Source organism: Oryzias latipes, chromosome 11, assembly GCF_002234675.1.
Source record: "Oryzias latipes chromosome 11, ASM223467v1".
NCBI classification, from domain to species: Eukaryota; Metazoa; Chordata; class Actinopteri; order Beloniformes; family Adrianichthyidae; genus Oryzias; species Oryzias latipes.
Window position 1 is genome coordinate 10,933,240 of NC_019869.2, and position 17,767 is coordinate 10,951,006.

Below are 17,767 nucleotides of genomic sequence, written 5' to 3' on the forward strand. Positions count from 1 at the left end.
ATCCACTTTTGTGTAATTTTAATATCATAATCCCATTATAAGCTTAACCTATTAGTACATATTGAAGTGATTAAAAACTAAATTAAATAGTATCTACATACCAACAGAGCAGTCAAGTTTTGATATAACTATTCTGATTTTAACCTGAAATCTTGTTTACCTCATATAGTGAAAGCTGTCTGGGTCAAATGTGAGCCAGTGTGCGCTTATAAGTTAATATAATTCAGACTCATCCACCTTGTCCTGCTTCCACTTTGTTGCCATAGAGAGCTCCAATACCCTAAAGACAATAACAAGCGCGTACACAGCATGCGGCAGAACGTAATAAATAGATTTATGCGCAATTGTCACATTTAATACATTTGCAGAGCGCGCGAGTGAATTCATTATTACACCATATGTTAATGCAGCTGGGGCTGTGTGTTTGTGAGACTACAGACATGAGTGTGTGTTGTGTTAGAGTGAGGAAGGCGGGGGAGGGGAGGGACCCTCCTCTGCCTCACTCTCCTCAGCGCCTTGAAGTGTAACCAACAACTGCTGTCCCGGAGTCAGTGGTGCAGCCTACTGCATGGTCGGAAATGCACTCCAGCAGGAGCGGTCCGCGCATTGTTCTCCATGCAGCCTGATCCACAGACGCGGCTCGCCACGGCGCTCCGGAGAGATGATGGGTGGTCGCTGTGAACTTGCGCCGAGGCCAATTTTTCGCTTTAGCGGGGAGCGCAGCGCTGTCCACAAGCAGGGAACGATACAGACACAAACACCCATCCATTAAGCTCGAGATCAATCTTTTGATGCCAGCAGCGGTTCTTCAGAAGAAAGAAAAGGACGCACCGGAGGAGCGTTACGCGCGCAGACAGCCAGGAGGAGCGGATTGCGAACACAACACATGGATCCAGCCGCTGTCTGCAGGGATGGACTGCTGATTGATGAGAGAAATTCGCGGTGCGCACAAACAGGTTGGTCTAACCTCGATCAAACTTCAACCCAAGCAGACGTGGGACAATTAGCACTCATCAAGGTGCTGAAAATGGAAAAGAAATCCTGTCGCTTTCGGCGGCGCGCCTGCTGGTGACAGCTGGTTTGTAAGGGGGAACTGATTGCAGTATTCACGGGATATTAACTGGATTTAGGGGGTTATTCTAAGTTCTGCATCGGATTGAAGGTCATTCCCATTCATGGTTTTCAAGGTTTATTTGTAAGGTTTACCTTTAAAATGAAAAATATTACCCTATTTCTTCCAACAGGCTGCGACGTGCGCTCTGTGTATTTAATGACCAATTAAGCAACCAACTGTTTTTCTGCAAAAGTTAAAATCGATCAAGTAAAATTGTAAATGTTCCGTTGGCATGTCAAGGTCTTTGTTTTAAATCTGTGATTGTCTGTGCATAAGTGTAAGCTCACAGATGGATCCACTGTGCAATGAAATCAAGAAAGCAGAGGGAGGTGAGCTAGCTGTAGACCCTGGACCCCGTCCAAATAAGCTGGCTCGACTGGAACAACACGAGATGGGACCCTCCACACCAGAGTGGAGCAGGCAGGGCAGTCCTGTGGCCAAAACCCCCGGTATTGCACAAAAACCCGCCACAGCAAGGTCGACAGGCAGAAACTGGCACACCAAAGGTACTAAGACCTTAAAGAATGAAAAAAAAATACTTAAATAGTTAGAATTTTGCTTAGAATGCTTAGAATTTTTTTGTTTTTGTTTTTAGTCAGAACTGTACATACCCATGTAATGCATGAAGACTAGAAGTTTAATTTAGTCAGCTATAAAAATGGATTTGGAAAGTTCGGAAGCTTAAAAACACAAATGATACTCAGAGGAAAAAAGTATGTCTAGTCAGTATTTAATTATCAAAATGTGGCTTTGGAGAACCTTCTGATATTTTATGTATTTCATCGTAGGAAGCCTGCTGCCAGTATTCTGTGTGGTAGAACACAGGGAGACTGTTTTGGAAGTCGAGAAAAATGAAGAACATGCAGAGTTTGTGTTGGTCAAAAGAGACCTGCTGTTCAATCAGCTGATTGAGATGGCCTTATTGACGCTGGGATATTCTCACAGCTCTGCAGCACAGGCTAAAGGTACACAACACTCTGCAAACACAGTTACACACACACAAACATTGAATTGTTCTCAGCTTTGCTTTCCCCCTTTGGCAGGTCTGATCCAGGTTGGCAGGTGGAACCCAGTACCTCTGTCCTGTGTAACAGACGCTCCGGATGCTACGGTGGCTGACATGCTGCAGGATGTTCACCATGTTATCACCCTGAAAATACAGCTGCACAGGTAGAAAAGCTCAATTCAACCTCTTTCTCACCACCAGATAATGTTGATTGATGTTAACATCTTGTTAAGCAATCACATGGCAGCAGCTCAATTAATGTAGACATGCATTGATGATCAAGATGACCTGATGGAGAGGAAGTAGCATCAGAGAAAGGACTGCTGGTGCCAGACAAACTTATTGAATAAACTTCTTATCCACTTTTTGTAGAAGAAGGGTTTACAGAGAGTATATCTAGTGAGTGATAGTTATCTGGATGAAAATGCTTTGTTGAGAAGAGATCAGAGAAGAATGTATGAACTGCCATTCCAAGGCAAACTTAGATCTGTTACTACACAACATAAATTAAGCTTTAAAATTAACATATTTCAGGGAATTTTCAATTTCTTTTAGTTTCCTATAGCTAAATTGCATTAATCTTAGAATAAAACAACTGTTTCTGATGAAGCTCAAAGCAACCAGTTGTGTTTTTATTTTTATGAATTTCACACAGACCAGAAACAATGAATAAACCCACTTCTCAATCTGAGTACTTCAGGAAAATACAATCTTTAGGTCCTTGTTGTCTTTTATATGAGATGGGAGTGAAGCAGAAGATTATTAACTGTGGAGGACCGGAAGAGACACATTCAAATAAATATATACGCCATTAAATTACTGAATAAATGTATCATTCCTTTTTTTAAATTGTCATTAAATAAATAAAATTGAAAATCAATAAATAAATGTTTAATATATATGTGTGGCATTAAAATATTCCTTTAAAAAGCACATTTAAATATTTCATGACATATTTATTTATTCCATGGTTCAGTGTTGCGTATATATTTATTTCAATTGGTCTCTTCCGGTCCGCCATAAGTAACACTTGTCTTTCAAATTTTACATTTTCTATATGAAAAAAATTAATAAAACCAGATGGGCTTTTCATGTATTTTCCTTTTAAATCCTCAGTGTGCACTTTCATTGTAAAGTTATGTATTGTTCATTTGTTAGTTCTCTAGTGGGAGTATAGGTTTATGTGTTGTTAGTCCATAAATTTACAACAGTTCTTTTGTTCGGATTTAGATGCAGCTTAACATGGATTGTACATATAATTTTTATATACAATTTTCTTGTTAATCAAACACAATAAGCCGAGTTTGCTTGTCACATTGGAAATTGTTAGACTAAAAAAGCAATTGTGTTGATGGATCTGTTGCAGTTTAAAGACATGGGAAATAATCTGGATTTATAAGGGGGTGCAATGGAAGATGTAGTCGAGTTGTGTTATATAAGAGATTCTAAAATTGATTTGGGGTTTTGTTTTTGTCTTTGATTTTATAACCAGCTGTCCTAAACTGGAAGACTTGCCGCCTGAGCAGTGGAGTCACTCCACTGTTAGAAATGCTCTGAAGGAGCTTCTGAAGGAAATGAACCAGAGCTCTCTGGCCAAGGAGTGTCCACTGTCACAGGTACAGCAGACACGAATAAAGCCAGCATGCACTTACAAGAGGGAAAAGAAAAGGAGAAAATGTGTGTCTTTGTTCTGCACGTGTTTGTGTAGGAGTGTTTATGATCAAGTATATGGTCCAGTAGTCGCACAAGATGACCAGATGCTGCAGTAGATAAGGTGTGGGAGCGGATCACAGGAGACAGAATTAAAGAGAGATGGATATCTCTTAAAAAGCTTCACTGTCTTGGCTGCCATCATTCTGGCTCCATCACCAGCCTGTCTGTCTCAGACTGTCTGTACATCTCTTTCATGTCTGCTTTTTTTTTCACATGTTATGCATTTAATTAAGCAAATAAAGACACAATGGAAGCAATAGTTTTCATTAATCATGCAGCAATTGGGAAAGCGGCTCTTTATGAATATTCATAGTTATCAACTTAGTTTGTATTTTATTTTTGCCTGAGGGAAAGTTGGACATCTACAGAAAAAAAAACTCACTTTGCTTGTCTCAAATTTAAAAATTCCTTCCCTCTGTGCAGAGTTAGGATCTGATATAAGCTGGTCCCTCCTCCCTCGTCTATTCCATCAATCCCTCCCAACCCCCCCTTGCTTGTTTGTGGGAAGCAGATTAAAATAAATATGAGAAGATGAAAGGTGTAATCAGATGTAAAGATTGCACATGATGGTCTTCAGGGAAAAGCTGTGAGAGTGTGAGTGTGTGTCAGTGGGTGAGAGACAACCGTAGTCCCCGATGACCTCTAGTGCTTTTTATTAACACACACACATGCACGTATGCATCCTGACACACTCATCTGTCTTTATTATCTTATTTACCTGGGGGTCTTTTTAATAACACAGATCTGAGTTCATTAACATCAGACATGAGAACAGCTGAGGCACCCGAACTGCCTTTTGCAGGCACCCAGAAAACAATGAATTTCCAGAGGCTCTTCTCCTCTGTTTCAGAGCATGATATCATCAATTGTAAATAGCACTTACTATGCAAACGTCTCAGCTGCCAAGTGTCACGAGTTTGGCCGATGGTACAAGCACTTCAAGAAGTCCAAATACTTCAAGGGTGAGGAATTTTAATTATAAAGCGTGCTTTTGAGTTTTATTGTGCATGCTAATTCATCCTTCACAAAAGTAAATGTGATCTTGATAGATTAAACTTCTGAAATAATCTATTTTTATGCATTTATATGATAGTATAAATATGAATAATTCTGACTCCTAAATTTTGTCCATTGTATTTTGCATGCCAGGGGTTTAGGGTTTAGAAAAAGTACAAATATGACGCAATAAACTAAAGATAACAAATGTCAGTAAACCTGAGGTTCTTCCAATAAACCAAGATTGAGTGTTACGCACTTGAAAAAGCAGTCTGACATTCTAAATTTACTGTTTGAAACAGATTACATGGAGCCCATGTCACAAATAGAATTGTTCATATGAAAGGAACTTCATTGATACAGATATCGATCACTCCAGTGTTACCTATCTTCAAAAGAGGTCTTCTTTTTTAATGGAAGTTTATCTTGCCAGCCTTTGGCCAGCATTGTCCCTGCATTGCAATTTCATTGTGAGCATCATAGAAGTAAGGTGCCACTTTTAAAAGCAGAGAAGAGATTCAAACACCTTCAGTGATGATCTAGCTTTGACACCATTATCGCTGGCAAATATGATTTTAGACTAATTTTTTACATTTGATTTCAATTTTCCTTTATACCCCCTTATGCTGACTTTACTTCCAATTATATAAAAGTTATTGCAATACAGTTTCTATTCAAGTCAATGCTACATTGAGTAGAGTCCTATATTTTATGATACGTTGCGAATTAGCGACATACAGCACGAAGGGGTTAAATATGAATTCTTGCAAATAAAAAGATAGGTGTGTTTAGCAACATTTTCCTTCATTTGAGCTGTAATCATAACACGCATCTTTAGAGAAAAGAATGTTACAAAAACTATGGGCAGAGTCATGTTAAGGGTTAAGCACAGCATTAGCATGATCATGCTTTAGGTTAGTGTTGCAGCCAGTAATTGTAGTATTTCAATGATAGAAAAAAAGGAATTGCATTAAATATTAGAAAGGACTACACATACACAACACAGTGACTTTTGTGAATGGATAAAGATCCTAAAGTTTCATTCTTGACTTTAAGCAAAGACAGCCTAGCTTAACCACACTGTGCTTATCTCCACTTGTGTTTGGATGGAGACTCTGAGATGTTATGACCAAGCAATGCAGATCACCTGGTAAATCCAGAGCAAATGAGCTTCCCGAGCTAAACTCACTTTTGAAAATTGTCCATTAAATAAACAGAAAATCATTTGCATTTCTCAATCGTTCTCAAAAGGTACCAAAGATGGAATCTGACTTCTGTAACTTCAGAGTAAATATTTTGCGGCTACATTCCATTACATTGTGTTTTCACTCAATTGTATCCTTAAAAAAATCATATAAGCTTTAGAGATTTGATCAGTTTTCAAATTTTCCCTGTTTGCATGTTTACTAAACAAATTCTCTCACAACTCATGTGTTAGTTATCATTTCTGTCAATAACAGACATTTCTTTGTCTTTCCTCTTACCAGAGATTGACAGTTTTTCCGAGCAGTCCACACACCTCACGCTAACGCCACAGCCAGTAACGGGTAGCCCAGCTGACCAGACCTCTCTGCTTTTCCCTCGTGGAGCAATGACGAACATTTGTGGTCATTCTGGCCTTGGTTTGCACCCTCCTGGGTTGGTAACTCAGCCCCTCAGTCCCCAAATGGCCAAACAGCAGCTGGTGATGGTGCAGTATCTCAACCAGCAGTTTGCTGTGAGCCGCATGTTAGCTGGCCAGGGCCTCCCATCCGCACCACAGCAGTATCTCAACCACCCTCCTGTGGGAAGGACGCCTGCCAAAGTATTTTCTAAAGCCCCTGATTCCCAAACCTCACAGCAGCCACAGTGTGGCCTTGGAGGAGGTTCATCCACAGGGCTGCAAAGTCAGACACCAACTGGGTCTTCTGTCGGCTCAGCAGACGTACCAGCTGACATCTACCAGTGTGTGAGGGAGGAGCTGAAGCGAGCGGGCATCTCTCAAGCCATTTTTGCCCGAGTAGCTTTTAACAGGACTCAGGTATGGAACTGCGGTTGGAAAAAGGGCCTTTAAAATTCAAGCCTTGCAACTCCTTATAGTTATTTCCATGTGTAGTTTTTCTTCTGGTAGTGATGGTTGGCACGTTGGCATTGGCTGTGCCGCAGTGCCCCCTCCCCCCTGTGTATGAGAGTGTGCATGTATGTTTGTGCCAGCTCTCTGCAGTATAAATCTGGTGCCAGCACTGAAGCAGCTGCTTGGCCAACTAATCACAAACCCTTGGAGAAATGCTGTTTTTCCCTCTACCTCTTGTTCCATCTCAGCGTCCTTCCTTCTTTTCACCTCTGACAGCGTTCTCCTTCCTTCAATTTGTAATTCTTGTAATTCTCACTTTTATTTTTCATCCTTTTTGGGTCACCTTTGGTTGGAGGAGCTATACTAAGTTCTGCACCAAAAGTAACTTCTTTAACATTCTGGAAAGAATGTATACATGCAATCTTAAAGGAAAGGGCTAAAACTTGAATTTTCTTGAGATCTTAATTCTATATGCTTTGAAAAAGTTACTCCAGGACTCTGTTGAATATGCTTTGACACGTCAAGAGTATTACATTGGGTGTGTTTTCCAGGGCTTGCTGTCTGAGATCTTGCGAAAAGAGGAGGATCCAAAGCATGCCTCCCAGTCTCTGCTGGTCAACCTGCGAGCCATGCACAGCTTTCTACAGCTCCCAGAGGCTGAGAGGGAGCGCATATACCAGGAGGAAAAGGAGCGGAGTTTGACTGGATATACACCCAGCTGCAATAACACACCCCCACTGTCCACACAGGTCAGCCAGCATCAGCGAGACGGCAATTCACAGAATGTCAAGTTTGTCTTTTTGTATTTCTTTTTATTCGCATTAGGGAGCATTCAAATCATTATCTATTTCAATATTTTTGCATGCTTTAGCATAAAAAATGAATATCACAATTTAGGTTTTTTTCCGACTTTATCTTAGTACAGTAAAAATAGGATGCTGTGGCACTCTTTATTAGGTCTGAGAGTCAGGCTAAGCAGAGCAGGTAGAGACAGCAGCATCTGGCAGTGAACGATGCCTTCTGCTGCACCGTGCTTTACAAAGCATCTGTAAAAGCCTCTTCCATTTTAAACCGGGACATTAATGACATTTAAATGTCATAAAACATAATCATTAGTCCAAAAAAATGTAAACAAAATTTTAGACTAAAATTACACTGAATATAGAGCTTAATACACTAGAAAGTATATTTCCTCCAGACCTGAGTGCTCTGCAGTTGCAGCAATGATCTTTGACCCAGAAAAGTGAATCTAGAAACAATGCACTTGATGCACAAAACATGGTATCCAAATGTACAGAGATAAATCTGCACAATTGTTAGCACTGATGTTAGTTTTAGAAAGCAAACATTTTATTGCACAATTATAGCAAAGTTTACCGTCATTCTCCACCAATTAAAAATAAGATTGAAAAGAAAGCCCATATTTTGTCATTTTCTTTTCCAGTGGTGTCAACGAGATCTTATAAACCTAGAAAGAAATAGTGATTTAACTAGGCTGTCTTACAAAAGTTTTGTCTCTTCTGGGGACAAAAGTTTCTTCTGGGGATTTTAATTTATCCAAAAATTACATTAAATGTATTCAACATTTTTCAAACTTGTGTCTAAGCTGCTGTTCTTGACTCCTCCCTCTGCATACACTGCAATATTCCAAAACATTTTTTCTCTTTTTTTAGGCAAGACTTTCCCCAGTTACATCTGAGAGAGGGTTGAGGACAGACAGCTGCGTTCTCCATGTCAATGGCTCCATATACGAGGAGATTCAGCATGAAATGAAGAGAGCCAAAGTGTCTCAGGCTTTGTTTGCAAAGGTCGCTGCTTCCAAGAGTCAGGTATTGCATTAGATACTACTTTTGTCCACATCAGAACTAATTTTGTAGAAGTTTGCTCCAGAAGTAGAGTAGGCAGCTTATGGAAGATAAATGAAATTCTGTGTGAATCAGTATTTATTTAGGAATTGAACCAAAAACAATCATCAACAATTAGGAATTTAAAATCCTCAAGGAAACAAAAAGGGTCTGAGGTTTGAAGAAGACAATGAAACGCTGAACGAAGAAAACCAGAAACATAAACGTAGTAGATATTGATGATGGTATATCACAAATGTTCTCATCTAAATCCTTACATGACAAAAGAGCAGGAAAATAGGTACTAAAACTGAAAAAACTGGCAAAGACAAGAACCAAATAAAACTCACAGACCCAAAAAAAACTAATCTTAACATTTAGTTTTTGTGATTATCTCCCAACAGCTGAAACAGATAGATGTGTGTGTGTGTGGGGGTGTGGGGGTGTAGTTGTGTGTTTGTGTGCGTGTATGGAGAAAAGCCCAGATAATCAACCAGCAGCTGTACTTTGTAGAAGACTATTATCAGTGCATCAGACTGCTATTGTGGCCTAAATTATCGCTCTAATAGTCGCCATACACACATGCACACTGCTTACTTACACATGCAGATGTTCTGTACGAGTGCATGGTAGCACACACAATTTACACAAACGTGCACAGATGCACAAATCCACCAACACAAAAACACACAAAAGCATGATTTGAGTGTTTATTGTTCTCATTTTTATGGCAGCCCCATAAGCCTGTTATTGCCTTTTGTTTTGAAGATAATTTCCCTTCATGAAATGGGGGGATTTTAGTCGACTCTTTTTTTTCCTCCTCCTCTTGAGCACATCTACAATTTTAGACTTGTTTTTTCCCTGTAATATCCCTCTACATCAACACTTACAGGGGTCCTTCGATAGCCATTCTAGCGCAAACAGCTGGTCCAAAACCCATCAGGTTATTTTGTTGGGTTTTGGCAAACCTCACATTTTTCATGCCGTTTAAAAAGCCTTTATAACCTCCCGTACGGTGCTTTACCATCCCCCCACACCCACACGCATCCTCTGTTTCCGTCCCTCCTGCTTTCTCTCCATCTCTGCATTACCAAGTTATTTGGCAGTCAGAGCCATGCTGGATCTATCTGCTCTATCTGCACCATGCATCTGGATGGCATTGTGTGCTCAAGTTGGGTTTTGGCCAGGTGTGTGCTCATCTGTGCGATATGTGTGTGAAATCTTGTTACAGTTCATGCATATAACTTGTTAATGTTCCTCTATCCAGTACGAACAACTTTTTTCTCTCCTATGATGCCAAAAGATTTATGCTGAAAAAAGACAAATTTTAAGATAAGAAAGTACAGTGTTACCAACTTCATCTTTTAACACTTGAACCAAGGCTACTAAAATAAAAAGCTATTTTAGATAGGGCTGTCAAGCGATTAATTTTTTTGAGCGATTAATTAATTACAACCTGTAATTAATGAATCTCATTAATGTATTTTTAATCTAACCTAATAATTGCTGTGAAAAAGCCTCATTTTCAGGGACTTTCATGTCACATTGTGTGACATTATGGCGCAGTAAAAAAATCAAAATTCAACTAAAACAGTGGCTTGACGAAGTTTATTTTAACTGACTTCCAACCTTTACATTTACACCACAAAGGTGTAAATCAGGTCCAGAGTGCCCTGCTTCAATACATCACAAAACAGTAGGAACACTTGTCTGATCAGTCCAAAAGAATTTTGACAACAAACTTATTAACACTAACATAATACATTAGAAGGAGGAGATGAGACATGAGGAGGTGATACCGAAGGAATTAAACTATTTAGCCTTTGGACTTTATTTGTTGTGACTGGACAAAAACAAAAGATAAGAGGTGAACTTTTCCCTCTGAAATTATGCTTGGTTTAACTTATCATTAGAATATATTAGGTCTGCACAAGTAATCACAAAGTTATCGTTATCGCGATATCAAGCCGTGCAATATGCATATCGCAAAAGTCGCCAAAAATTGCAATAAACGGTAAACCTTACATGTGCTAAAACAATCTTAAGGCAACTTGAACTATTTCATGAATTGAATAAATCCCTTCATGCATTTGACCAATCAGATGGAGCCCTTAACGTTGTTGACCAATCAAATGGAGCTTTTATGTTAGATGTTCCCCTTAAATATCTTAAAATAATTTAAGGTATTTTGACTCTTATTTAAATCAAACTTTTGCTGTGAAATGGAAGTGTTTTTGTTGTTTTTGCTGTTTGTTCATTTATCGCAAGTTATGTCGTCATCGCAATATTGATCACTAATATCGAAATAGTTTTCCTCATATCATGCACCTCTAGAATATATATACCACTTTCTACTGCTGCTGCTGAGTGAGGTCAATGTAGGCTTTTTAGTCGTTACCACGACAACACGCTGCACCGTATATCAAGTCCGCTTTTTGTGAATAACAATTTAAACCTAAATAATAACTAGATTAAAGTACTAATATTTTATTTTATTTTTTTAATTGGTATTAGTGGAATAATGTCCTTTTGAGGTGTCCATTCTCAGAAATGAATGGACTTTGTGGAAGCAACCATCTGACACTATCAGGGCTATACTTTTGTTTCTCAGTTTATGATAATGGACACCTCAAAGGGCATTATTCCTTACATAATAGATAAACGTTATGGATTAAAAATTAGATGAACACTATTAAAAAAATGCACTAATTTGTCATTAACTGATCGCGATTAATGCAATAATTTGACACCCCTAATTTTAGATACAGTGGATTTGTCCTTTCTATATCACGACTCAAACTTTACAGTTAGAACCAGTTTTAGAGTATTGGCAAAAAAACAATGATATGTTATTAGATATATTAACCCCTTCACATTGTATGTCACTAATTGGCAATGCATCATTAAATCCAGGACTTCACTTAGTTTGGCATCACCTTGAATGGAAAAAACACTAATTATTTTTTACATATTTCAAAATAATTTTTGGCATGAAGGGGTTAAAGAATGGGATGATAAAAAATTAGTTAACAGTAACTAACAGTAGTAAAACTACTGTAAGGTCAAAAATCCTATTCATCTTCATTTTTGTTTTGCAGTTATTTTTGTTCTTAAAAATAGTAATTTTTATTAAATAATTTCTTGAGAAAGTACGAATAATTTCTACATAACTTTAAAACAGGCAGCACGGTGGAGCCTCTCAGCTAGAAGGTTCAAATCCCAACTGGGTCCTCTCTGTGTGGTGTTTGCATGTTCCCCCTGTTTATGTGTACGTTTTTTCTGAGGACTCTGGTTTCCTCCTACAGTCCAAAAAAAGTTTCACAGGTTAATTGGTGATTTTAAAATGTCTCTAGGTGTGAGTGTGTGACCCTGCAACAGACTGGTGACCCGTTTTGGGTGTACCCCGCCTTTACCCAGCAGTAGCAGGGGTTGGCTCCAGCAACTCTGTGACCCCGAAAGGGATTCGGCGGGTATTGAAGACGGATGGATAGTTTTAAAACAACCTAATTTGCTTACTGATGAAAGTATAAACTAGTTTAGGGACTATATTTTTGAAGGACCTAGTACAGATTGGTAAGTTTCAGCAGGAAGACAGTTATATGAACTGATTTCATTGATATTATCAATTTTTTTTCTGTTTGTTCTATTGGCAACATATAAAGGCATTAATGTGGTTATGCCTTTCCTTAAAATTACACACAAAATTATGTTGTTTAGCTTTTTTCATGTCTGCTATCCAATGGCAGAAAACGTTCAAAGTGTTATGAAGGCTGAGAGTAATTTGAAAAGCTACTTAATTATTGACTTGAACAGATGGTCCTGCTGGAAAATAGTTACAGGTACTATGATCATGCTCTGATTTTAAATAATTTCACATTCTGTGCTCACTATTTGGATTAAATCTATGTTGCCTTTCAGAGAAAATATTATGGAGAGTTTGAGAGAAACCCATTAAAAATGTGATTTTTGCAGTGCCCCCAAGCCCAACTTTTTTATGTATTTTACTATCAATTACACCATACCCCCTTAAGCTTTTTCCATAAACATTGCATGTAGCAGAGATAACTTTAAAAAAATCTATACATTGCTGCATAGATTGAAACCCTTAACTGTCTGGATGAAACCCGTTCAACCATCTTAACCACTCCTGTTCTATGTCATGTACTTCCGGTAGGGCTGGCTGTGTGAGCTTCTGCGCTGGAAAGAGGACCCCTGCCCAGAAAACCGCACTTTATGGGAGAACCTGTGCATGATTCGCCGATTTCTCAGCCTACCCCAGACTGAAAGGGATGCTATTTATGAGCAAGAGAGCAACAACATGACTTCACAGCAGCATTGCACTGACAAGCTCACACTACTCAACAATGACAACACACTGGTAAGAAGACAATGATGTTTTCCCTGTGGACACTCCCTGAGGAAAAACCACAGGAATAACAAATGAAATAAAATAAAATTATAAAAAACATTTAAAAAAAAGAAATATAAATTCAATAAAAGTTCTCATTAATTAAATCACAAATTTAAATTATTCAAATTTATAATGTAAGAAATAGTACATAATATATTAAATAACTGCCTGTAGAAATGTTTGTCTTGAACATACAAAAGTGTTTTGCATGAAATTAATTTTTAAACTTTTATGATGGAACAGTCATGCCCACAATTAACAGACCATATATTAGAACATCTGGATTTTACTCAAATTCTACTTCTCTTTTCAGTACCAGCGCAACTCTGTGATGCCACAGCAACACCACCTCCAACCCCTGCAACCCCTTCAGCCAGAAACATCACCTCACCTGTCTCCACGGCAACCGTGTGCTGCATCACCAGCTGAGTCTGAGGCTGGGGCCACCTGGGGGCATTTCCGAGTACGTTTGCAGCGCAGAAGCAGTTGCAGTGTTGAAAGAGGGGATACCAAAGACTGGATTGATGGGTCACCAATGGATATTGAGAACATGGGTGGGGACTGGGGCGGCATTGGAACAGTGAGAGATAAGGGCGGTGCGCAGTGGGGTGATGTAAATGTAAAGGGAGACACTGGTGAGATCACTGGAGACAGGAAAATTGTAAATATTAAGGAAAAACTTTACGCAAAACTCACCCGAATGAGGAGTGACGAGAAGGGCGAAGCAGTTGGTTGTTCCAAGACACATTTTAAAGAGGATATCCAACTGGATGAGCTTAACGTGTCTAGTGATGCCCTAGTAATCCTGCAGAGCTTCATCCAAGATGTGGGCCTCAATCCAGATGAGGAAGCAGTTCACACCCTTGCTGCACAGCTGGGCCTGCCCAAACACACCATCCTTAACTTCTTCAACAGCCAGGACCAAGGACAACGCCAACATTACTACCACAGTCCAACATGTGGCCAAGAAGACCAGAAAGGCTGGACTAAAGCTGACCTCTCACGTGCTGACTTGCCTACTCCTGAACTGAAAAGGGATGGAAATGCAACAAAGCAAAATGGTCAGATTATTGGTGTCAGAGAATCAGACGTCAGCACTCAGACTGTTCCCCAAATAAAAGAAGAGCAGGAGAGTGGCATCTGATTCTCCAAAACATTTTCATTGACACCAACACACTCTTCTTCACACAAACCGTCTGAATGCAATTCAAACTTAATCCTTTAGTAGAGATTCACTGTGCTTTTGTAAAAATATGGTGACAAGCATGTGTTACCCTCAATCTTTTAAAGCCAGACTTAGCTAATTTGCAAAAATGAAAACCAGAGGATATCAAAAATTTGTCTTGCTAATGTTTTGTTCCACCGAAAACTATATTCTAATCAAAGAATTTTCGAAAGGATTCGGCATAAAAGTTGTGGTTTTGATCTGTGTTTATATTGAGGTGTTTTAATAAAAATGTTTAAAGAGTACATGATATTTTCCATCAATACTGGAATAGTAAAGCCTGCAAGAAGGCTGGAATTCCTGTTAGCACCATTGAGGTTTTTTGACACATGTAGTCATCCCAGCATCAGTATTTCCACCATCAGGAATTACAAGTACCCAAAGGCAGGAAGCAGTCTTCTGCACATAAACCTATAAAATTAAACCTGAACATATCAGAGATCAGTCTTTTGCTTAGTCACTCAAATGTGACTAAGCAAAAGACTGAACCATGACTAAGAGGAAGAACAACAGGGGATCAAGCAAGGACAAATTTGCAGAGGGGTAATTACGGTACCTAAAAGGCTACGGTACCTATGCAGCTGCGATGGGCAAAAACTATGATCTGGTGTGTACACATGAAAGCACATATACACAAAAACACTCATATGCATGACCTAAACACAAAACCTGACTAAAATACAAAAACAAGGAAAAGGAAATTGAATAGGCACCATCCTTAGCAAAAAGCAGTACACTTTAAGTTTATTTTATTAAGTATACTTGAGTATGAGTTTAGTAAGTCTACTGCAGACTATGCTCTGGTAGTGTGGGACTAACTGGATACTTCCTCAGACTAAATTGGCACAATATATAGTTAGTACACAAAAAGTAAACTCTAGGTACACTGCCTTGCTTTTAGTATAGTGTACTTGCTGTAAACTTAATTAGACTACTTTTTGTAAAAGGCTGATACTACCACCCAGGTGCAGTGCGTGTGAAAGTCGCTGTAGTATTATGTATTTACTTAAAAAAACTCTTCCGTTATTCAAGGATCCTCAATGCACTTGACAGAATCAACTGTGATAAAAACGAAATTTGTTATTGTATAGTTCCTGTATAGGTACATGTGACAAGTAGTGGGAACCAATACAATCAGCCTCAGATTAATTAGCTTACATTTCTTCAGTAAGTTTTCCAAAACCTTCTATGCCAGAAATGCCTTGTAAACAATGGCACTGCCAGACTTTTTTTTCAAATACGATCCATCTTCATATTTTTCTTGTAAATATTTTTTGGGCTCTGTTTTTTTTCAGTCGGAAAAAGGATTTTCTCATTTATCTCCAATTTAGTATTTGTGTTCATCATATCTACTGACACAAAAACTGCTCCTATTTATAGAAGTAACCTCTGAAATTGTGTATGTGTAAAAATAATGCAAGAAATAAAAAGTTGTGCTGTATTTAAAAAAAGGAAAATGAAAGAAAGACAAAGTATTAATCATCTAAGTCAATCAAACACCCCTTTTTCCCAAGTTTGTTCAAAACAAATCTTGTTTTGTTGAGCTTAATAAAGAACAAAATGTATTCTTTGTTATAGTTATCTTAAGTAGTTGTAACCATGCATGCAAATGTAAATTTCTGACACAACCAAATTTAGTTAAACACATATACTATATCCTTTAAACCTTTTTGATTTTAAAGCATTAAACTGGTTTTGGATGATGCAAGATAATCACATTTCTTAACAAAATAAAAATTGTGGATAAATGGACAAAATGGTTTAAATGTCTTATCTTTTGTCTGTGCAAGGGATCTGATTTTTTTTAACAAAAAATACTGTTTTTGTTAAACTCCGAAGGAAAGGGAAATTGAACTGACAATTTGCAGTGGTTGCCAAGAGGTTCATGTCATGGTAGGCTAACATAGCTAGAAGGCCCGAAATGTTCACGCACACAAACAAATAACAGTTTCGGTCTTAAAAGGAAATCTAGACTATTTTGTGATTTTGGGTATACTTAACAGACATGTATTAATAGTTTAAAGAACTAATTATAATGGCAATCTATGTGACCTAGAAAGAAGAGCAGAGTCAAAACCAACATTTGTCAGGGCACTATTTTAAAACAGCTGCAAAAAAAGCTGTACTAACTGAATTAGACAGTCTTTGTCTGTGTTTTAATTCTGAAGAGTCTCTTATAGTACATGACTGGGTGAATTAGTGTCACCGTTGCCAGCACAACAATGGTCCATTGTTTTGATCAGCCGTGTATCTGTTTATCTGTTTCTTTCCGATCACATGTCTCCTACTGCTGCCAGTGTTGTCTGTCTTTTACCTCTTAAATGCTTTGCTTTCATTAACTTCAACATTTTTTTTCTTCTGTTACTTCATCTGACTCTCTTTGTTTCTCTCTTCCAGACTCTTCACTTTACAGCCACCTTTCTATACAAAGAGCACAACATTCAAGCCCATTTTGGTCAGAATAGCTTCACAGAGTAGTTCAATAAAGCTGTGCTCTTTACTGTCATCTGTTTCCATGACAATACTTTAGTCAGGGCCAAGAAGGGGCCATGAAAGCCTCATCATCAGTAATATTACCTATAATAATGATGATAATGGCCCTCTTGAAATGCTGTGCCTGTGATAATGATGGTAATAGCAATGGTGGCCATGATTCCTGCTTTGTGTTAACCCCCCCCAACACCACACTTGTACACAACAACACTAATGCCAACATTTAAATCAGTAATGTTAGCTAATGTCTCCATCAGTGTATACTTTTCCAAGGATGTCTGCTTTTAGACCCTTTTGCTGTTTGTGAGTGTCTGTGGGTGAAATGTTGTGATTCAGCTGTTTGTTAAAAGGCCTGCACAGATCATCTTGACTTGTCTGATCGCAGAAATTGCTGTAATTAAGTCACCATAAAACGGTTTCAATCAGGTTTCATGCAGTGAAGCCTCTTCGGGCTGTCTTCCTCTTTTCTTGATACTGAACTACTGTAACCTTGAACATTTCTTATGCAAATTGGCATAATCTTTGTCCCTCTTTTTTTGCTTTTACTGAAATCTCTGTCAAAAAATGTTCTATACTGGAATGATGAATCTTGAAAGTTGTGATCCTTGCAATTATAACTTAACTAGTCAGTGCTGTTGTTGCAATTTTGTTGTGTAATCTAAAGTACTTGAACTCCCAAGAAGCAACTTCTGCAATTTATTTAATTAGTTTATTTGGAATTAGTACCAGCTGTAGAGACGAGATGATCAGACTGCTCTGTTGCTAAAATCAGGGATACCAAAAGTAAGAGCACCAAGGCTCCAATCTTCAAAACTTTAACCAAGAAAAAGTACTATTTGACACCCTTATTCTCACCAAATTGAGTAATTTACACTTTTGGGATTAGAGGAGAAAGATGACCAATAAGCAGAT

At 38.4% G+C, this 17,767-nt stretch overlaps 1 protein-coding gene across 1 annotated transcript; it reads left to right on the forward strand.

Moving 5' to 3' along the window:
* The first annotated feature begins 433 nt into the window (after positions 1-433).
* On the forward strand, positions 434-14,607 carry LOC101170854 (DNA-binding protein SATB1). The gene is made up of 11 exons (XM_011480855.3): positions 434-956; positions 1,391-1,620; positions 1,903-2,079; positions 2,158-2,284; positions 3,613-3,736; positions 4,684-4,795; positions 6,317-6,849; positions 7,434-7,631; positions 8,556-8,711; positions 12,901-13,104; positions 13,451-14,607. Exons 2-11 carry the CDS (start codon positions 1,404-1,406, stop codon positions 14,279-14,281), a joined length of 2,679 nt encoding a protein of 892 aa, XP_011479157.1. The 5' UTR covers positions 434-956; positions 1,391-1,403; the 3' UTR covers positions 14,282-14,607.
* The last annotated feature ends 3,160 nt before the right edge of the window (positions 14,608-17,767 follow it).

Coding starts and splice junctions, on each gene's coding strand:
- LOC101170854 (XM_011480855.3), top strand. CDS start 1,404: ATGGATCCACTGTGCAATGAAATCAAGAAAGCAGAGGGAGGTGAGCTA. Junction 2,080..2,157: donor CTCTGCAGCACAGGCTAAAG/GTACACAACACT, acceptor CCCCTTTGGCAG/GTCTGATCCAGGTTGGCAGG. Junction 4,796..6,316: donor GAAGTCCAAATACTTCAAGG/GTGAGGAATTTT, acceptor TCCTCTTACCAG/AGATTGACAGTTTTTCCGAG.